This window comes from Euphorbia lathyris, chromosome 6 (genome assembly GCF_963576675.1).
Source record: "Euphorbia lathyris chromosome 6, ddEupLath1.1, whole genome shotgun sequence".
Taxonomy (NCBI): Eukaryota; Viridiplantae; Streptophyta; class Magnoliopsida; order Malpighiales; family Euphorbiaceae; genus Euphorbia; species Euphorbia lathyris.
In genome coordinates, this window is record NC_088915.1 from 21,807,009 (window position 1) to 21,830,651 (window position 23,643).

General features: G+C 31.9%; 1 protein-coding gene across 1 annotated transcript; it reads right to left on the reverse strand.

The window, feature by feature from the left end:
- Positions 1-7,629: 7,629 nt before the first annotated feature.
- LOC136231969 (ferredoxin-thioredoxin reductase catalytic chain, chloroplastic) lies at positions 7,630-11,387 on the reverse strand. Its single transcript, XM_066021006.1, has 6 exons — positions 11,187-11,387; positions 10,932-11,044; positions 10,449-10,498; positions 10,230-10,301; positions 7,962-8,022; positions 7,630-7,870 (listed from the first exon to the last, which is right to left on the reverse strand). The coding sequence occupies exons 1-6, from the start codon at positions 11,308-11,310 to the stop codon at positions 7,826-7,828; spliced, it is 465 nt and encodes a 154-aa protein (XP_065877078.1). The 5' UTR covers positions 11,311-11,387; the 3' UTR covers positions 7,630-7,825.
- Positions 11,388-23,643: the final 12,256 nt, after the last annotated feature.

The following is a 23,643-nucleotide window of genomic DNA, read 5'->3' on the forward strand; positions in this document are numbered from 1 at the left end:
CAATTGGAGAAATTATTCATCAAATTATTTTCTCGGTAATGAATTTTGTAACTAAAAAATATAATTAAAAATAATAAAGGAGAATGAGGTTAATAATGATTAAAAATGATATTTAATATTGATATTTTTAAAGGAGAATGAGGTTTAAGGGAAAAAATTAAAATGAGATAAAAAGTGAAGAGAGAGAGATTTGAACACAAGAAGACCACTTGGATGTAGAGATGCCTTTAATTATCACTACAACCAACTATGCAAACTTAGTTTCATGTTATATAATTACATTCTACATTATAAGTATTAATTTTAACTATTTTGAGGGGGCTTCTCGGGACTGAACCACTATTCGTCAAGGGTGTTCCGGAGGGTCGGAGGGTCGGGAGACCCTCCCTTACCCCCCTAGATCCGCCCCTGCTACCAATTAATTAATAAAAACAAATATGTATAAATATCAAAATGTGTAAAATTAAAGTCTCTAGCTAAACAGTAAAAAAAGAAATAGCACTACTTAAATAATAAACAATATAAAAGGTCGTCCAACCAATCCATTCCAGAAGCTTCTCTCTCCATCACACCATTCAAGAAGGCACAGAAAAAAAAAACACAGAACAAATTATCCACTACGAAGAACTTGTGATCAAACTGGTATTATGATTTCCAAAACCAGTCAAAGAAGAAGGGATTGCAATCGCCACTTGAAGAAGAAGAAGCAATCACAATCGCCACTTGAAGAAGAAGAAAATCCAGACCAGACTAACAACCCAGACCAGATAAAAGAAGAAAAATCGCAAAACTAAGAAGAAGAAGGAGAAAGTTTGGAGATCGATTTTAGTATGAACCACTTGAGAATCTCTTTCAGATTTTGAAAACGTGTTTCATATTTCCTTTATTTACAAAAACGTACCCGAAAACAGTTCGTTTTCATTTTCGAGCGTTTCCGTTTCCCATATCTTGTGGAAACGCTGCTTCCGCAACGTTTCCGTGCTTCATAAGTGCTCATAGAGCTTCTATGTTGACTATTTCTAGCTTCCAAGAAGGTATTTTTCCTACACGTTATTTGGGTCTACCTTTGATTTCCACAAACTTGAGTAAAACAGACTGCCTTAGTCTTGTGGATAGAATCACTAAGGAGGCGATTGGTTTAAATTTCGGAATCGGAAACAGAATCGGAATTGGAATGTGGCGGAATCAGAATCGGAATAACTATTTATTTATTATGTTTGGTTCAATTTGGAATCGGAATCTGATTCTCTTTGATGTTGTTTGGTTCTTTAATAGTCGGAATCGAGATGAATACAATTTATTAAAAATAGTTTAATAAATAATAATAATAATAATCATAACTACAATAAAAAAGAATATTAAAAAATTCAAATCAGTCTGATAAATTTTTATTATCATTATAAAAAAAACTATATTATAAATTGGAGATGAAAAACATTTTTATATATGATAATCATAATTTGGAACCAAAGAAAAACCATAATTTGAATGGTTAGTGGTAAAACGTGGGTGTGGGTGGTGAAGAAAACGTGTAGAATTTTTTTTTCTTTTAGGAATAGGAATGAAATTTGATTGATGTGTGGAGAAGGTGAAATCAATAATTGTCATAGTTAAGGGAATGTATTCATATTCTCAAGTTTATTATATTTGTTTAACCAAACATTAATAAAGGTCTATTCATATTCTCATTCCATAGTCTAAATTTGTCTAATTAAACACCTCCTAAGAGGATTGAGTCATGAGGGTGAAACACTTGTCATATCCAGAACATTTACAAATGATTGTTTCTGTTCTCCATAGTATACATGTTTATTGGGCTTCGATATTCATATTACCAAAAACTATTATTAAAGCCGTGGACCATAGATGTCGTAGCTAGCTTTGGAAGGGGTGTAGTTCTAGTAAGGGTGCTATGGTAGCATGGAAACAAGTACGTAAACCGAAGAAAGAAGGGGGTTTGGGTATAATTGATTTGGAGTCCTGGAATGTGGCAGCTGTGGGTAAATCCATTTGGAATATTGTGTGTAGTCAGCAGTCTCTTTGGACACAATGGATCAAGTTAAATAAATTAAGGAATTTAAGCTTCTGAGAGGTGTTTAAACCTGCTGATGCAAGATGGAGTTGGAGGAAACTTATGAAGTATAAAAATAAATTATTAATAAAAAATAAAAGAGAAAAGTACAAAAATAAATCTTGTGGTTTGGTTCATTTTCAAACATAAACTACGTGGTTTAAAAATTGGCAAATCGATACATTGAGGTTGATTCCATTAGCGAACATAGTCCAAATTGTCTAACTGTGTTAAAAGAAGTCATAAGTCAATAAGAAAAGAGTTAATTTGGTATTTATATTTATTTATTTGATAACTTAACTCAATTATTATCTAATTATCACAAACAAACCTTAATTCAAAATTCAAAATCACCATCTCTTTTCTCTCTTCCTCTTCAATCTATCTCCTTTAAGTCTCTCTTTTCGAACAGTGATGGTAAGTTTGAATTTTTATAGTTGTGAAAACATTGGTGAAAACATTTGTGAAAACATCAAGTTCCTCTCTTAATTTCGGAACACCTGTACAGATCCGGTTACATTTTAAAAAGTGGATTACTATACCTAGCCACAATTTCCCATACTTAGCCTCGGAAAAAGACTGAAATACCCTTTACTCAAATTTCAAATTTCACACATCCTCGCAAACAATATAGACTCTCTTTAATCTAATCCGGACTAATTTATTAACGAAAACATGGATCGGACGAGGGGCGGCAAAGGAAAGGGACTTATGGTACGTAATTTCGTTTGATTTGGATGATTTTATACGTTTTTTTGAATCGTTTTGCTATGTTTTGGATTTGGATTTCGCGGCACCGGGACGCACGGCTATCATGCCGTCACCTGTGGTGCGGCGTATGAACATCACGCCACACCACACCACAGGTGACGGCGTCATAGCCGTGCGCCTCACTACAAGCGACGACGTGATGTTCATACGCCGTCACCTGTGGTGAAGCGTGATAGCCTCATGCCCTCACACAAGTGAGGGCGTGATGCCCATGCGCCCGTGTGGCGAAATCCGAATTATTTTTTTAGTTAATTTAATTTATTTAAATTTGTGTTATTTTTATTTTATTAATTTGAGTATAATTTTTATTTTGTTTACTTTAGTTTGTTTAATTTAGTTTAACTAAATTTTTATTTAGTTAATTTTAGTTAAATTTTTATTTTGTTTAATTTAGTGTAGTTAAATTTTTATGTTGTAAATTTTATTTTGTTAATTGTAGTTAAATTTTTATGTTGCAAATTTTATTTTGTTTAATTTAGTTTAACTAAATTTTTAATTTGTTAATTTATTTTGTTAATTTTAGTTAAATTTTTATTTTGTTTAATTTAGTTTAGTTAAATTTTTATGTTGTAAATTTTATTTTGTTTAATTTAGTTTAAGTAAATTTTTATTTTGTTAATTTATTTTGTTAATTAAAGTTAAATTTTTATTTTGTTAATTTTATTTTGTTTAATTTAGTTTAGTTAAATTTTTATGTTGTAAATTTTATTTTGTTAATTTTAGTTAAATTTTTATTTTGTTAATTTTAGTTAAATTTAGTTAAACAATATGGTCAATACGTGTAGATGGAGAGGGAGAGTGTAGTCGGGAAATCTATTCCGTTAGCAGCTAGATATAGATGCCGAGGATACACCACGTCATACAAGAAGATGTGGTGTTGATATATCAGGCCGTAGACGGAGAGTGGTTGAGACGCAACAGTTGCGGGCGGCTCAGATAGATTAGCTTGTGTTGGATTAGTCCGAGTTGGAGGGAGAGGAGACGGATGATTCGGGAGACTGAGATTTTGGTATTGACGTTGTCGATAAGTATTTTTAGGAGTTAGCCAAGGCGCAGCGACGACAGGGATCTGATGGTGATGATGATGATGTGCAGCCGACCCAGGGCTCGAGCAGACAGTGCATGAGTGGTCGATTTGCTAGTACATGTATTATTTATAGTTTAATATTATTTAAAATTTAGTATTATTTATAGTATAATATTATTTAAAATTGAGTATTATTTTTAGTTTAGTTTAGTATTATTTAAAACTTAATATTATTTATAGTTTAATATTATTTATAATTTAGTATTATTCATAGTATAATATTGTTTTAAATTTAATATTATTTATTTCAGGGACAAAAAACGGTCTAAAGCTACTGAGGACCGTAGCTGGATTGTTTCGGAGCCAGTGGAGGGTGACCCCATTGATGGTTCCGTGATTCCTAGTTTTCTAGGATACGTTGCCTCACGGATGTTGGGAGGACAATATCGATCTTATCTTACGTGCTACAACAGATCATTAGCATGTGGCACATTGGAGCGATGGTATCGGGATACGACACCCGAGGCAAGAATAATTTGCTCAATAAATTATTTTACATATTATTTTTAACCCTAACCCTCAAAAACATTCAGAAATTGCATATGTGTCATGTTTACAGCTGAGGGATATGGTAGAGAGGACTGAGTTGTCTCACCTCCCATCCACCATGTTTAAGAACTTGGATGCGCCTCTGATATCTGCGTTCGTGGAGCGGTGGCAACCCGATACGAACTCCTTTCACATGCCGTTCGGGGAGATGACTATTCTTCTACACGATGTATGGCAGATTCTACGTGTTCCGGTGCACGGTCAGATGATCTCCGATACATGTAGTGTTGAGCTACTGCAGGCCATGTGTATGATGATGTTTGGGGTCACTCAGCAGGAGTTGATATCGCCATCCGTGCATTACTGGAGTGGTGGAGGTGTTTATGATGATGTTTATGCCCGATCGAGTCCTACGCCGGGTCGGTTATGTTCAGCCTATCCTGGCTGAGCATATTAGATCCGATACTGCATTCCGGCCATGGAAGTCTCTATCGTACAGACTCGCACATTCATCTGTTACAGTTGATGATAATTGGTGGAGATTTCCATCGACTCGTGGCGTTGATCGGAGGAGATGCCAGTCAGTTGGAGCCGATCCCACTACTTGTGATGCCGGATACATGGAGTGGTACAAACAATATTCACATCCTCGTGTGCTTCGTGCCTCTCAGGATGCGCCGGTCCACCATTCTCGCTCCAACAGCGAATATGCAGGTTTTTTATTATTGTTTTATATATGTTTGTTTTCTAATCTTTAATTTCTACAGTGGGTTAGCCATTTTGCAGGCATCGCTGAGCGGGTCATCTCACGCCTGCCTGATGAGGATGAGGAGGGTCCACCTATTAGGACTGATATGTAGCAGTTTATGGAGGAGTGGCACGGGACGAACTGATATCTGTTGTAATATAGTAGAACTTATTGTTTTTAACACATATGAAAACATATATAATGCTGCATGTATATTAGTAATTTATTGTAATGTTAATTATTTATATTTAAAACTAAAAGGTTAATAATTCAAATTATAATCCGCAATAAACTATAAGGTTGGAAAACTTGTTTTTTTCCTCCCCCGACATGCGGGCCGGATACACACACGCCTCACCACTTGGTAGGCATGATATACACACGCCTCACCATATGGTGAGGCGTGATGTCCTCACGTCCGGGTGTTGGGAGAGGAAAAAAAAAATTCCCACAACATCTGAAAGGGTATTTTCGTCCTTTCGGGTGGCTAGGGGTGGGAAATTATGGCTGGGAATAACAACAACCTTTAAAAACTATAGGATAGGATTGGATTGGATGGATTTAGAAAAATTACCCGAGATTAATGTCAGATATTATCACAACAAAGTTCTACCATTTGTGCAGCTTTGAGTAAGGTATCTGGATAATTCCCACAAAATAGGACTAATTGTGGTCGATCTTCCTGCATTTTAAACAAATACTCAAAGGATCTATAGATAAAAAAAATATATATTCAAATTTGGTGCAACCTTTGCTATAATTCTTTTTTAGACTCAACATATATATAAAGTTTAGAATGCAAAAATAAAGGTTAGTTCTGTTAGAGATAATATTCCTATTATCCTGTAAATATAGATTCATATCTAGTTAGAGTCTCAATTTGTCGATATTACTAGTTAGATAGAGTTTCAATACTCTTATACTTATGTATTGTATTCCTATACAAACTACAATTGTCTCACTATAAATACAAGGCCTAAGAGCCAATATCATTAAGGTGATTCAAAACATTATTGTGCCTATTACATCTCTCTCTATCTCCATATCATTCTTGTATATCAAACTATACATTTAACAAGTTCAACCTTGTTCAGTTTTATCAAAAAAAAAAAAAAAAACCTTGTTGAGAGATTGAATATGCAAAGCCAAAAGGAATGTGCGCAACAAAACATATATTGAAATTTAGGGTGCAAATAATATATTAAGCCTAACTTTTATTTACATAACATATTGAGTTGATAAAGTGTCACATTGCTTATATGATGCATCAACCCGTGTTAATTAAATTCGGCCGGCAAAATAGAAAATAGGAGAAAAAGAAAGAGTTGGATACAATATAAAATAACCAACACATTCAATCAATACCGTCATAATGTGAAACAGCCCAAGAAAAATCCGAAACGAATGATGAGATCAGCGATGGGGTGACGAGAGCTAAACGCCATGTTTTGTTGCGCAGATCCCTTTTGGCTTTGCATATTCAAGAGAGAGGAGAGAGATTGGAGAGGAAGAGAGAAAAAAGATAGTAAGTTTGAATTTTTATTTTTGTTTTGAGATTTGTTTGTGATAATTAGATAATAAGAGAGTTAATTTATAAAATAAATAAATATAAAGACCAAATTAACTTTTTTTCCCATTGACTTTTGACTTTTTTTTAACACAATTAGTCAATTTGGACTGTGTTTGCTAACATAATTAACCCCAAAATACCTATTTGCCAATTTTTAAACCACGTAATTTATATTTGAAAATAGACCAAACCACAGACTTTATTTTTTACTTTCCCAAAATAAAATAAGAAGCTACTAAAAGGTGAAAAAAAGACTCCTTAGTAATTTGAAGACCCAAACTAAGAGGCTGTTGGAGAACTTTTATCATCTTTCTCCACGCTAATACACAAAAATAAATAATAAAAAAATGGCTGCTTTCTGTCCATTCCCTTCAAAGAGAAAAGATAATATCTTCAATCAGTTGGATAATCACTGACGGGTCGTTTAGTATTCTATTGGGATAGGGATAAGGATAAAGGTTGGGATATGGACAAGGATAAATAGTTAGGATAACGATAAAAATATAATTCGAGAATTATTATTCAATGTTTGGTACATGGGATAGGGATAGGGATAAAATAATACATTTTACTATTTTAACCTTATTTAAACTACCTAACATTAATTTGAGGGATAAGATGGACTTTTCCATCCTATTAAAATCGCAGGAGCTTATCCGACCTCCTTATACCACCCCCCTCCTGGGTATAGGATTTGAGGGATAAGAGACTTATCCCTCATCTGTCTCACTCTTCTATCTCACAAACAAACGCTGGATAACTTATCTCGTGTTTTTTATCCCTATCCCACCTCCTATATCCCTCCTAACAAACACCCCGTGATGATATATTCTTTGTGGCTTGTCCTATTAGCCCAAGTTTCCATTATTTTAAATTGAAGCCAGAAGACAAACTTGAAGCTTTATCCTTGGTCAAGAGGAAATGATTCAGCAAGTAAATAGTTTTGTCATGACATAAATATTTATTTGGTAGCAGGTAAAAATTGCTGTTTTCTGATTAGCAAGTAGTATAATATACAAGCATAAATTTGCGGTAATACAGGGCGATTACTCGTACAATACAATACAATAGAATACAACAAAACAAGTATCATACATTTGCTGTTGTTTCCTTGATTTCTTCCAGGGTGATTTTCTGCACCAAAACAACATCATATGTGCTTAATTTATATTTGATAACATGAATTTGTCGCATTCGAACCCAAAATAAGAAATTTAGAATTTACCTGTTCGTTGCCAGCAAAATCATTCTCTGGGGTAAGGAAGAGCATGCAGTGGCACTCCTTCCTGCAAAGACATTCTTACAGCTTAAAATACAGGCGACTAAATCTTTAACTGGCAAAATTTATGGACTGAAAGAGTGTTGACTTAAGACACTTCCTTTCTCATACAGATTAAAGCCAGCAAATTACATGTAGCAAGTTACTAAGATGACTGACAATTAATTATAAAGTATCAACTTGTTCTTGTATCACTGCTAATGAACTAATTAAGATTGGCTAGTTCATCAAAAGCTTCATTGAGTATTTGGTTGAAATCAACAACTCTCCAGGCATATCATAATATTTCATTTTCTGATCTATCTTACGGTTACAGTGTTCACACGGATTATTTCATCCAAGCTCAGACCAAAAATAAACAATAATTATAATATAAGCCTAATTTTATATTCAAGCAAAAAGGGCTGAACCTTAACAGAAATGTATCTGCAAGCCCAAGAATACTTGCTCTGTTCAAGCTGGGTTATGGAAATAAGGCCGTTCATGCCTGTAAAAGTTCAGGAAGGTACCCAACCCCATGAACAATTCCATATACCAGTATTACCAGTGTAGCAGGAAACATTATCTCAAAATCATTATCCATGTTCATCATTCATCCAGTCAGCAGCATCTATAACTGCATTCACTAGATTGGCAGCAATATCACTTCTTGCTACTTGTTCAGTTGGCTCGACTAGTCTATCATTCTTTATGAGAGAAGTGACTGATCTAACAACTAGCTACTCAAAAACTGAACAAAATCTTTTATCTGAACTGTATAGGGTTAGCTACTTAGATCCATTTTTTATGAATCTTCAGAAAATTTTAAGACAATAAATTCTTTCCCACTGCGTGCCCCCAAATCATCTTATGTCTGTCCTCACTGCTTGCTTTATCTCCTACAACTTCAAGGCATTCAACCTTTTGTAGAGATGCAGTTCCAGCCTCCAGGTCTATGGCGTATACTTGTATAAAGTATGCCGGAGTTCTCGTAAACAAACTTGCACTGGAAACTGAAACTATTCATTGAGCATGAGCGTGGAAGCAAATTTCCTCTTAATAGGCTCTAATATAGTAGTTTGCACTATTCTGTTTAAACCCCTCCCAAAATATGGAAACTGAACCAAACTCACAACTCATAATATATCATTCTAGGGTATTTCTTCAATACCCTCATTACTTTGTATCGATCTCCTGATGGGTGAAGGTAAATCAAATAGCCCAGTTTGTGCCTAAGTACCTTTCCTTAATTCTAAGAATCACCATTCTCTTCATCTCTAATTTTAACAATTGAAATAAACAAATGGAAAAATAAAAACCACACTGAACCTTGTCTTCCACTTGCCTTCTAAATCATCCTCATAGATATCATCTAAATAAGCCTTTTGTCCGAGGAGTTTATTGAATCCCTTATCCAACTGACCTAATACGCCAAATAATACCATCAGAATGTGTGCCACAGTCATTGTCCCATCTTGATACTGGAGTCTGGACCCCCCAAAACACATTAAAATTATTTTGTTTTCCATAATGAATGAAAACACCCCTGACAATTGCATCCCTGCAACAAACCAGAGGCATGATTCCTCTTACTCGGTGACTATTTGTTGATATCATATCTTCTTATGGACTCTTTTCTCAATGCCAAGGCAATAAGAAGACTTCCAATACTATCTTCCTCACTTAAAGGTACCTCAACATCAGGTTCCTATGTTCAATCATTTAAATCTCCAGTGAAATATTACCATTCAGCAGTTACTGCACCTGGAGCCAAAAGATTTATGCAATTTTTCAGAACCTATCACCCAGTCACAGGCTTGCTGCATGATAGGCGATTAAAATTTCATTACTGTTGGGACTTAATAATTTTTAATCTCAGCATTAAAGACTAAAACAGGTTTGGAGAGCCAAAAGGAAAATCTAGGCACTTCAGATCAGGCAAAAGGCTTGAAAGAATAGAAGAGAATCTTAGATGAAGATTGCAAAAGTTAGTAGTATTTTCAGAGGGGGAAACAAAAGCCAGAAGCCCTATACATGCAATGATACAAAATAGAGTCCAAGTTTCAGCAATTTCAAAAAATTTCAGGTAGAGAAAAAAGAAAACAAAAAAAAAAACATAAGCCTTTAGGCCTACAAACAGCTTGAACACATAAACAAAGCCAGTTTATCCTCATATCATCAAAAGGCATCAAAACAGCATTCAAATTAATTTGAAAAAGAGAAAAGTTAATTTACCTTTCTCTCATGGGTACACATGGACAATTCCAAAAGCCTTGTGCTGCTTCAGCTGGTTTGTCATCGTAATGCCTATATACCAAGGAAGCAATTTTTTTTTTTTTTGTAAATAATGGTACTAGTAGTGATCTTCAGGCATCTGAATTTAACAGTCCCGGCAGAAGCATAAATTAAAAATTTAATAGTTCTGGAAGTTAGCATCAAATAGAATGCATTTACCTACAAGGGCAAAGAGGTGCACCTAATGAATCCTTATGGTCTGCCAATCCCTGTTTAAATTCCAAAGAAGTTGCATATGATAATGTTATTGAACTACCAACATTAAGTAGACGGCATAATTAAATAGAGAATTGCAGAAAAAAGAAATCCGTGTAAGCAAATAAGCTCAATGATGTAAAATAACTTCACAATTAGAATAAAAGAATAACAAATATATTGATAATTAGGATAAATTAAGCATTTCAAGATATGAAAATCCAAATAAAGAAGAAAGAGAACGGTGTCTCATATGTGCACTTAAAGTGGAATTTAGGTATAGAAGCTTTGATCATTCTTTCTTTCTTTCTTTCTTCAGAGTAATCTGATAGAAGATTAATCCGCATAGTTCACAATTACAAAGAAAATAGAATTAAAACTGAACTAATGATTCCAAATTTCAAACAGTGAAAAATTGGAGACTAAATTGAAGAGAGAAAAGTTCACCTTAATAACGACGGAAGTGACTCCCTTGTCAACACAGAAATAAGTTCCGGATTTACGAGCATATTGCTCGGAGAACTTCCTCATTATCTCTACAGACTTATCGGATGGTTCCGCTGAAGCATAACAAAACTATTTTAGCATAGAAAAACGGAAATAGAAGGTAAAACCTAGAATTCCAAATGAGTGGGAGATACATCATTTATTTGAAAGAAGTGATAAAAATTGAGAAGCATTAGAGAAGAAAAAGTGAATTACCTTGAGCTCGGATTCCGGCAGGCAAAGCACGGCGGATACGGAGGGTTTTGGGTGGGGAAAGGAAGGAAGAAATGCCAGCAGCAAGAGTAGTAGAAGAAGAAGAAGAAGAAGCTTGAAGAGTCATAGTTGACAGAAATAAACAACACCCTCTCTGGGTTAGGTACTGCCTCAGCTCAATACTGATTGCTGATTACCTGTTTGAGGAACTGCCCGCCACTCGTTATAAATATCGGCCAACAAATCTCACAAACCACACTTCTCTTTTTTCATAATGGGCCCTTATTGGGCCCAAATGTCGGCATATGCTCTTACTTGATGGGTTGAGAACACTCATAATTTGCATTGCAGTAGAATTTGTTAAAGAAAAGATTAATCGTTGAAAGCTTGACGAGCTTGTGACGAATGGTTTTAATTTGAAATTAAAATCCCGTCAATTCATATATCCGTAATTCGTTTCGGAGAGGTTTATCATGGACAAACCTCGATATATAGACAATTCGTATTATGAGCCTACTCAAAGTGTCCGCTGGGATTCCATCCGAACGGAGACATCCGCCTCCCTTCGGGAAGGTCGGATGCCCGACTCTCCTAGTCCCTAGGACGATCACTTAAACCAGTTCCGATAACTGGTCCAGGGGTTGGCGGAGATCCGACGCCTGAGACCCTGTCCCCCTATAGTGTTTCTTATACCAACTCGGGTCATACTATCGGTGGACACACATATACTTCATACATGACAACCTATCAGACTATAATAATATCAAACGAAAATATTAAAAGAAATGAAGTAAAACTTATCAATTAAATATATTTCTAAATGAAAGAATTTAAGTACAAGTTTCAAATTTATATATACTAGTAAGAGAAATTAGATAAAATCAATATTTTTATTTTTATTTTGAGTATTTATTAACTCGTTTGTGGGTTTTAGTATTGGTGTCATATAAAACATTCACAATAATATTGGTATTTACTGATAAAATATTATATATTTTATTTTAGATAATACATTTAAAATTTAAAATTATATTTTTATTAAAATTAGATAGGAAAGGGAAAGAGTAAAAGATGAGAATAAATAAATAAAAATATAAAATATAAAAGTGCATTTATAATTGATAAGTTTTGGTATTCTCTTGTCTTCTAGTATATATTTATATACAAGAGGGAAACGATAAAAAAATAGGAAGAAAAACCTAATTTTCTATAGGGATAAGGTGCAAATTTGCCCAAAACCCCCTCTTAAGTTAAAGCATGTAACTATGTGGAACTTGTTAAGAAGATAATCAAACTTTTCTTATCCAAAGCCTTGGTAAAAAATCAGCCAATTGGTTCGTCATCGGGAGATAGGATGACGCAATGAGATCATCATGTATTGCATCACGCACAAAATAATAATCGACTTCAATATGTTTCATGCATTCATGAAAAATATGATTCTGTACAATATGCAAAGCAAGTTTATTGTTATAATAAAGAGGAATCACCTTGGGATGATGAACGCTCAAACTCAGAATGAGACCCTCTAACCATTTTATTTCACAAGTAAAGAGAAATCGTATTGGGATGATGAACACTGCATCGTGTTGACATTGTAAAGTCTATGATTAGTTATATTATCTATGTATACTCCACTAGCAAGCTACAATGATCCTAATCACTCCTCGATATGCTTGGCTAGGTCGGGGGTGATTCAGAGGTGACCTAATAGATTTTCACTGGCATCAATTAGTGATTTGGGACCCTGTATGCATTGTGAGGATGATAGGTTCGTACTATTTTGTTGATGAGCATTGTTTATTTATTTCGATCCATGCCCTTCTCACCAATTTGATATAATTGAATCTGCAGGGTAGTGCTATGGTGTCTGAGAGGATTTCAATGATGCTTGAAGCAAGACATAAAATGGGTATGAGAGGATTTCAATGATGCTTGAAGCAAGACATAAAATGGGTCAAGGCGAGGTCGTTGCGACCCCACTATGATTTATAAGTTAGGCTCTGTTCTTTATCACTGGAAAAAACTGAACTGAATTGAACTGAATTGAACTGAACTGAATTGAACTGAACTGAACTGAATTGAACTGAACTGAACTGAATACTGCTGAATACTGAACTGAATTTAACTGAATACTACTGAATGCTACTGAACTTAACTGAATGCTACTGAACTTAACTGAATGCTACCGAACTTAACCGAACTTAACAATAATGATGATATTAGACTTTAAAATAATTTTCATGATAATATTGGACATTAATGAACTTATAATAATAATAATAATGGTTCTAATAAATTTAATAATATCAATAATAAATAAATATATTATTAAAGATAAAACTAAATTGAATATCAAATAAAAGCCCGGGATGATAAAATCTTGGCTCGATAAAAGCCTATGAAATTAAATAAAAATAAGTCTAATTTAAATTAAAAATACAAATTACATACAAACACAAATTTATATATAATTTAAAGCCTATGAAATTAAATACAAATCTTCATATGAGTACAAACTGTTAACTTTTTATTTTAATTAAGGGTTAAAGTGCAAAAATAACGTTTTGGGTCTGAAATAATTTTACCTCTAACGTCTAAAATGGTGGAATTTTATCCCTAACATTGATAAATTTGATAAATTTGAGAAATAATTCATAATATGGATGTAATTCCTAATTTTTAAATATAGATGCATACTTTAGTTTTTTTTTTATTATTAAACCATATATACTTTAATAAACTATCATTTCTTGACTTTTATCTAATTTATAGATAATTATAAACTATAAATAATAATTGATTGTGAATTTGTAATAAATAATGATAAATTATAGATAAATAATAATAATTATTATAATAAATTATATATAAATAATGATAATATAATAAATAATGATAAATTACTGAATACTGAAACTGAATGCTGAAACTGGATGCTGAACTGAACTGAATTGAATTGAACTGAATTGAACTGATTGTTATTGAGAGCTCAGTGGAAAACCCATCAACGTTAGAACATTTTCCTTAAATTATATGAAGAATATGTGTCATTTTTTTTTAGTGATGGACGTATTTTAGGTAATTTGTAATATACTTGAACTGCGATCCTTTAATCTTACGTATGATTAAAGAAGGATCTTGATCTAAAGAGGATTCAAAGAGTATTCTATTGGTTCATGTGCATGGACGGATTCACAGTGGGGGCAATGGGGACACTTGCCTCCACTGTAATCCGATGGATCTAGAGAGCCACCTTAGTATGGAGCTGAGCAACGGCGGCAACTTGCAGAATATTTTGTTAGGTTTACAGAACTTTTAATTTGGGGAAGAAGATGATATAAAACACAGCTCCCTTTGCGTTTTAATTATCTTTTGCCAAAAATGCACGGCTTCAATAAAGAGACTTGGAAAAAATTAATGGACACGCACAAGGGCAAGATAAGGGCTTATTCATTTTCTCTTTTAAGCTTATTTTTTTGAGAGAAAATGGAAAATGAGGAAATTAATTATTTAGATTCTGGATGATCTACTTTAACACTTATAATAATATACCTGAATTCAGCTGTATTAATTTGAAAATTTTGATCATTTCATCATATACTTTAATTCGTACTTACCTTGCATCGATTCAAAAATTGTTTTTAATTAATTTTGAAAATTTTGTTTAATTGAATTTTTTTGGGATAAGATGTAAAAACATCAATTTTACTCTTAACGTTTAAAATAGTACAATTTTACCTCTAACGTTGACATCCAATAGCAAGTTTATCTCTAACATTAATAAATTGGATCAATTTCAAACATCGTTATAAAAGATATTTTCCTTCTTATTCTGCACCGGTTGCCAATCGGTTAGATATAAAAAAAAAAGAAAGATTTAACATTTTTTTTGTGATTTAATAATAGAATTGGAGATTAACATTTTTAAATTTGACGAAATATTTGATTTTTTTTTGTCCAGCTTGTACAAAACACAATATATTTTTTTTAATTTTTTTCACATCTAATCATATGTTCGTAACATGTTACTAATTAGTGATAAAATGATGCAAATGTGAAGTGCAGATGACAAATTTCATGACCGAGAAAACAATTTGATGAATTATTTCTCAAATTTACCAAATTTATCAATTTTAAGAATAAAATTGCTCTTAACTGCCAACGTTATGGATAAAATTGCCTCATTTTAAAAGTTACGGGTAAAATTGCTCCTAGCTGTGAACTTTAAATCTATTTTTGCACCTCACTCCAAAATTTTATATTATTTTTGTAAGTAGTTGATTTGGATCCGTCCGCCACTATTAGTCCATTGTTATATTGATACACTGTAATTAAAATATTTTATTATATTGTTATTGTTTTTTTATAAAGTTATAATTTTATGTATATAGTTTGCCCCCACAAAGTGAAAATCCTGGATTCGTCTCTGTCCACGTGTCTTGAAGTATGTTTATTTTTAGGGTAAATAATTATAAGGTCCTTATGTTTTTACTTAACACAATAGTAAGTCCATCATATTATTATAAGGTGCTTAAGTTTTATCTTAATCAATTCTTTAGTCCTTTCATTTGTTTTTGTGAATGAAAGTCCAAAATTGCCCCTAGTTATATACATAAAAAAAATTATCTTTTAGTTTCAAATTTAATCTAATTAGTTTTAATGAAGTTTTTGAACTACATATACACCGAAATTAATAACTTGAAAAAAATGTATTATTTAATTTTCTTAAATTGTAATTATTTTTTAATATAATATCTTTAAACTAATATTAAATATTATTATAATTTTTTTATTTAAAAATCATATATTTTTTTGTTCATTCGTAAAATTTATTAGAGTTCTAAAAAATTACTTTTTACAATTATAGTCTTACTCCTATTTTAATAATTTTTGAAATATTTTGTATTCATTTTTTAGTCAATAAATTTTACGGTACTAAATTAAAGTTTTATAATTATATAAAAATTAATAAATCAATTACTTTATATGGAGAGATTGTGATTATGTAGGAAAAAAAAGAAAAAAAATATATAAAATAGAAAAATTGATGTTTTATTATTAAAACATAAAGTAAAGGGTAATTTTGGTATTTTAAAATTTATTTAGTATAATTTGATTATTGACCCAAGCATAAGGACTACGGAGTTGACAAAAACAAAAACTGAGGGATTATATAATTATTTCTAAAAACAGAGGGATTAAGTAGTATATTAGATAAAAACATAAGGACTTTGTAATTATTTACCCTTATTTTTATTTAGTTCAATCTAGCGTTTTTATTGGTTTAGGATGAGGGCACGTGAATCTTGATGTTTTAAGACGAAGCTATTGTGGATTATTTCTCTTCCTCTGTTTCTTCCTAATGTAAGAGCTCTTCAAAAAAAAAAAAAAAAACAAAAACAAATAATATAATAGTAAACTTAACCTAGTTATGAATGTTTTTTTATATGTTCACTTCCTTTTCTGTATACTTAATTTGTTTCAACTTTTGGATCACATTATGAAAAGCTATAGATGAAGAAAAGAAGTCCAGGTTCAAAAAATAAAATAAAATAAAATAAAATGGAAAACTCATTCCAAAACACAATCATACTGTTTGTAGACTCTGCACTTGTTTCTATTAATTAATAATAAAAGACATGCAAGTGCATTGTGTTCTAAAATATTATTTATTTTTTTTTAGAAAACGAAAATATTAAATTAACATTTTTTAAATATCATCCTTTTTTTATATAATATGTTTGACTTGTTAAAGCAAGACTCGTAATCTACTCTTTAAAAATAATATAAACAATTAACTTTTAATAATTTGAGAGTAAATAAAACATATAGTCTTCAATAACACTCATCATATTCACTATTTATTTATTATTTTATTATTAAAATTAATAAGTATTATTATATTTAACAATAGTGAGAAGAAGAGACTAATCAATAATAAATTATTAATAAAAAAAGAAATAAGGAGGCACTAAGAGGTTGTTGGAGTTGGTTTTTAACTCTATCTCCTCAAATTTTAACTTAATATCCCAACTAAGAGAGTGTTGGATATGCTCTTGATATAACGGGTTGGAGTTGGGGTCAACTATTTCATCTCTATTTTCATTGTTAAAATAATTTGAACTAAAAGTTTAAGATAGATAGTTTTTTTTTTAAAGAAGGTTTAAGATGATAGTTAAAGTCCAATAATAACTTTTATAAAAATTTCCGACACTTATTTGTAAAGGAGTTTCTCCATCCTTACATCATTAAGAAACATGAAGATAATTTTGTCTCTACCGCATCCTAATGGAATGGATATCCCTTTCATGTCCAATTTGGTTAGTTTTTAAAAATTCATATTAAGTATCTTGCATTTAGAAGGAATTGAGTATACCAGTAATTTTGTATGAAAAATTACAAAGGTAAATGTACTAATCTGACGATTAAACGATTGTGATATTTTAAAAGGATGAAAAAGCTAAGTTCGTAATTAATATCAGAAAGAGAATTGACTTAATTAAATAAACGATGCCGAATTGAAATGAGAATTGAGGAATTGAAATTAAAGTTGGAATTTGAATTGAAAATGAAATGTTACAAACTAAGGAAATGAAATTGCAAGACTGAAATTGAAATTGGCAAAGAATTGGAATTAGAAAAAAATATTGACACGAATTGAAGAATTTATAGCAGAAATTGATTTAAGGAGTCTGATTTGAGTTGTTGTTTGATTGATTGGTGTTTGGGGGGAGGATTTCTCCCATTTATAGATATAGAACAACAATGAAATTCATTTAATGTAACATCGAGAAATTCAATTAAACTCGTTAAAAGCTCCAATAAAATAAAACAAAACCTTAAAAGTGATACCATTTACTTATTAAACAAAGGTAACTCGAGGTTCATGAGATACTATATAAACAAAACTAAAATTTATGAGAAACATACATGTAAACATCATACTAACTAAACTTTTTAGAATAAGAGAAAGAAAAAAAGAATAAAAAAGAAAAAGAATATTCTATATACAAATTTATATGCATCACATTATATGTTTTTTTATACATAATTGGTAATCCAACGTGATGAAAAAAAGTTCTAGTTCCATTAATAATTCAACACAACTCATATTAGAACCGCCAGCTCAGCCTCCTCGACCTTTACCACGACCTCTGCCAGCACTAATACCACTATCGCCTATACTGCTCTGTCCCACTGTAATAGAAGGAGTGCTACCACTAGTACCATTCACTATCGGACAATCACATTGGATGTGATCGGGCTTACCACAATCAAAATAAACAATCCTCATAGTTCTCCAACATGGTCCAAAATGATTTCTGCCACAAGTCTCATAAGTCGGTGGTGGTGCAGACCTCCTCTCAAAAGAACCGCTAGCTTCAGCACTGAATGCTCGACCAATACCCACAAATGGAGCACTATAAAGCTAGTAGCTCCATGTTGAAACCTTAATCTCCCGGTCGAGCGCTCATAAGACCTCCTCTCTTAATGGAAGTATTTTGTTCTCCCGAGACTCTGAATGTCTCCTCTTAACACTCTCTACACGCCTCTCATCTTGATAAATGTGCTCCACTCTGGTGGCTGATTCTAGTAAGATCTTAAAATAAGTAATCTTTACAGTTAAAAACCGTTGTATCTCCAATCTAAGACCCTGCTCAAAATGGTAACACTTATCCTCCTTAGTTTCCATTGCGTCGAGAGCATACTTGCAAAGTTCAGCAAATCAGAGCTCATATTCAGCTATTGTCATGTTATACTGCTTCAGATTGTAAAAGTGCACTTTCTTCTTATCTCGGTACACTTGAGGCATGTACTTATCAACAAATTCCTTCTTGAAGTCTTCATATGTTAGCACCTAGGAGCAACAACAACTCTCTCAATAGACTCCCACCAAGTAATGGCATGCTTCTTAAGTAAAAATACAATGTACTCTAATAGCTATTCAAGAGTGCACTTCAGCCTACATAACACTCTTTTAGTCTCCTTCACATGTTCCTCGGTCTTGGTAGGATAAGTGGTATCCTCAAAGTCTTCTGCCCCCATCTTTCTTATTCTCTCAAAGTTACGATCAATTGAAGGACCCATTTGAGCCTGAGCTTGAGTTTGAGCCGTCATTACGATAAGTTTTGTGGCATACCAGCTCCTGGTACGTTTGAAGATCTAGAACCAACACTAGCATTTGGAGGTGCAAATGATGCATGTTGAGACTCAACAGACTCCTCAATATATATATATATATATATATATATTCTACCTCATACTTATCATCCTTAATTAATTAACTAATCAATTAATTATAATTAACCAACTAATTTATGACCAATTAATGTAATTAATTAAAAATCAATTAATTAATTGTAAATTAAATAATTTAGTTAACTTAAATTAATTAGGTCTGAAATTTTTTTAATTACAAAACTGGTCCCTGATAATTTATGAGTAAAATAATATTCAATCTATTAAATATAATATTTTTTTTTAAAAATAAATACAAAATAAAATAAATCATCCATAACAAAAGAATAATTATTTAATCTATTAAACATAATATTTTTTTCTGAAAGGTGTAATTAATATGTGAAATTAAAAATTAATTGATACATTTTCTCAAAAGAAAAAAAGATACATATATGTTTAAGGATATACAGAAATGATAATATATAATAATAACTAGTTTTTGGTCCGTGCGATGCACTGATTCATCTTCACTTATAAATATTAACAAAAATATAATCTAATAATTACAATTAATGATATAAAGGTGCTATATAAATTAAATATTATTATTTTATTTTCATATTTACATTAAATAATCTTTTTATAGATAAATATAATAATATAATAAAAATTAATATATTATATGTTTTATCAGTAAAAAAGGAGGAAGTGACACCTCAACTTCATCGTTACTGTTTTATATTATATATATATATATAGATAGATATGCAGAGAATTAGAGATATTTTAGGGATTAATTTAAATTTTGTAGAACTCTTAGATATAGTACGGATAAAATAATCTTTTTATAGATAAATATAATAATATAAGCTGTCAAGTTGTTTCTCGTTGCAGTTTGTGCTCGTTAGATATTGAAACGTTGGACCACCTTTTTGTCTCCTGTCAGTTTTCCAAATTTATTTGGCATGATGTTAGCTCATTGTTTGGAAGACGAATTAACATGGACTCGACTCTTAAGAATCTGGTTAATCATGCTGTTATTCAACGTTTCAGTACTCAAATCGCTGATCTGTGGGCGGCAACAATTGTTAATATGGTTTGGGCTCTATGGCTTGCTCGTAATAGGTCCATTTTTGAGGATGAGAGGGCTGATATTTTGGTCACGCTGAGACGGATTTGGGAAGCTGTTCGTGAATCTTCTCACACTGGACGGGACTCTGTTTGGAATTCGCTAGTTGAACTTCAAATCCTAGGTGAGCTCGGGATTGAAAAACGTCCTGCTAAGGCTCCGCGCATTACTCCGATTTTTTGGCAGCCACCTCCGAGGGATTGGATTAAGATCAATACTGATGCGTCTTTCAAGGGTGCTCCTGGTCCTGTGGGTTGCGGAGGTATTTATCGCTCGCATACTGACATGTGCCTTGGTGTGTTTGCTTTTCCGATTGAAAGTTCCTTTGCTTATCTTGCTGAACTATTTGTTGCTGTTTACGCCATTGATATGGCTATCAGCAAAGGTTGGCGGAAAATTTGGCTTGAAAGCGGCTCAATGTATGTTGTGTAGATGTTCAAATCTAAATCTTGTTCGATTCCTTGGTTACTTAAACAAAAATGGTTCAATTGTTTAAATTAGATTGATTCTGTGGTTTTTGTGGTTTCTCATATTTTTCGTGAAGGAAATCATGTTGCGGACTCGTTTGCAAATTATGGACGGACGGCAACAACATCGACTTGGTGAGATGTTGTCCCGGATTTTTGTGGATCGGTCTTTTATCATGATCGTGTAGAACGTTGCGTTTATCGCTTTTCCTAATCCTTTGGCTTCATTTTATTATTTATTCTTTTTGTATTATGACATTTATTTATTCTTTTAATAAATTTGGTTCAGGGCTTTTTTGGGTCTGTAGTGGGGGTGCCAGCATAGCTGTGATGTTCGCCGCTAGCCCTTCTTCGCTAACCAATTTTTAATCAAAATATATTATATATTATATTATATTTTCTATCACTAAAAAGGAGGAAGTGACATTTCAGCTCAATCTTTACTCTATTTTATATTATATATAGATGATAATAATAATGATAATATTGGTTAAAAAAAATAATAATGATAATATATTAATAGGTAACTCATTAGTAATTTTAACGTTAATGGGTGGGAAATCTTTACAAGGTGAGAATATACTTACGGTCCGTTTGGTATTCTATTGTGGGATAGGGATAAGGATAAATAGTTGGGATAAGGATAAAAACATGATAGTCGAGAATTATTATTTAATGTTTGGTACGTGGGATAGGGATGGGATAAAATAATACATTTTACTATTTTAACCTTATTTAAACTACATAACATTAATTTGAGGGATAAGATGGACTTTTCCATCCTATTAAAATCGCAGGAGCTTATCCCACCTCCTTATACCACCCCCTTCTGGGTATAGGATTTGAGGGATAAGAAGCTTATCCCTTGTCCGTCTCACTCTTCTATCTCACAAACAAACGCGGGATAACTTATCTCGTGTTTTTTTATCCTTATCCCACCTCCTATATCCCTTCTAACAAACATCCCGTTATTACCATATCCCACTCATCCAAAAAATCTATATATAATATAAAACAGTAACGATGGAGCTGAGGTGTCACTTCCTCCTTTTTTACTGATAAAAAACATAATATAATATATAATATTTTAATTTTAATTATATTATTATATTTATCTATAAAAATATTATTTTATCCGTACTATATCTAAGAGTTCTACAGAATTAAAATTAATCCATAAAATCTCTCTAATTCTCTGCATATCTATATCTAAAAGTTCTACAGAATCTAAATTAATCCCTAAAATCTCTCTAATTATCTGCATATCTATATATAATATAAAACAGTAACGATGGAGTTGAGGTGTCACTTTCTTCTTTTTTACTGATAAAAAAATATAATATAATATATAATATTTTAATTTTAATTATATTATTATATTTATCTATAAAAAGATTATTTTATCCGTACTATATCTAAGAGTTCTATAGAATTTAAATTAATCCCTAAAATCTCTCTAATTCTCTGCATATCTATATATATAATATAAAACAGTAACGATGGAGCTGAGGTGTCACTTCCTCCTTTTTTACTGATAAAAAACATAATATAATATATAATATTTTAATTTTAATTATTATATTATTATATTTATCTATAAAAAGATTATTTTTTTTAAAAAAATTTGCGCAATGCGCTTACATTAAAGAAGAAAGAAAAATCCCACCAGACCCGGATGTGATTCGAACCCATGACCTCCCAAGGCATAGGTAAACTCTCAACCACTAGGCTAAGAGCTTCACCACTATAAAAAGATTATTTTATTCGTACTATATCTAAGAGTTCTACAGAATTTAAATTAATCACTAAAAGCTCTCTCTGCATATCTATATCTAAAAGTTCTACAGAATCTAAATTAATCGCTAAAATCTCTCTAATTCTCTGCATATCTATATATATAATCTATATATAATATAAAACAGTAACGATGGAGCTGATGTGTCACTTCCTCATTTTTTACTGATAAAATATGAATCCATGCATCGCACGGGTCAAAAACTAGTAAGGATAAATTTCCTCCCCATTCCCACCAACCAACCTTAAAAGTCGTTCTAAGTTTTTTTTTTTTTTTCGGCGATGGAGAAACTTAATTAGGTCATTGTTTTCCTTCATGTAGTCACATATAGTAGTATTTATTATTAGATGTTTTTTTTCTTTCAATTTTGGATGTCTATCTATCAAAATTGGTAGTTATGAAAATTCAGTTGCATTCACATGGACCCTGATGACCACGTAAATTTGGCCATTCACCGTTAGATTTATGCGGATTAAATATAAGTCTTAGGATGTTTTGAATCTTCACCTTATGATTTTAATCCGCCTAGATCTAACGGTGAATGACCAAATTTACGTGGTCATCGGGGTTCATGTGAACGCAACTGAATGAAAATTTAATGAAACTTTTGCGGAAAAAAAATTAATTTAGCTCTGGTGAAATTCTGTAAACTGTTAAAAAAAAAAACTTTTGGAAAACACTGAGAAAAAATCTATCTAAAGTAGTAGTCAAAATTAGTACTAGTAACAAAATTTTATGAAAATGTCTATTAAAAAAAATAATGGATAATTTAATAAAAATCCCAAGAAACTTACAATTAATTTACTTTTTTTTTAATGAAAGAATAATTGAATAAATTAATCAAATGCCAATAGGCTTATATATGAAGAAGGAATAATAGGGGTT

What these genes read in the sequence shown, in the direction of transcription:
- LOC136231969 (XM_066021006.1), bottom strand. Translation starts at nt 11,310, where the DNA reads ATGACTCTTCAAGCTTCTTCTTCTTCTTCTTCTACTACTCTTGCTGCT. An exon ending in GCACCTCTTTGCCCTTGTAG is followed by an intron (nt 10,302 to 10,448) that starts GTAAATGCATTC and finishes CTTGGTATATAG; the next exon opens with GCATTACGATGACAAACCAG. An exon ending in ATTTTGCTGGCAACGAACAG is followed by an intron (nt 7,871 to 7,961) that starts GTAAATTCTAAA and finishes GTTTTGGTGCAG; the next exon opens with AAAATCACCCTGGAAGAAAT.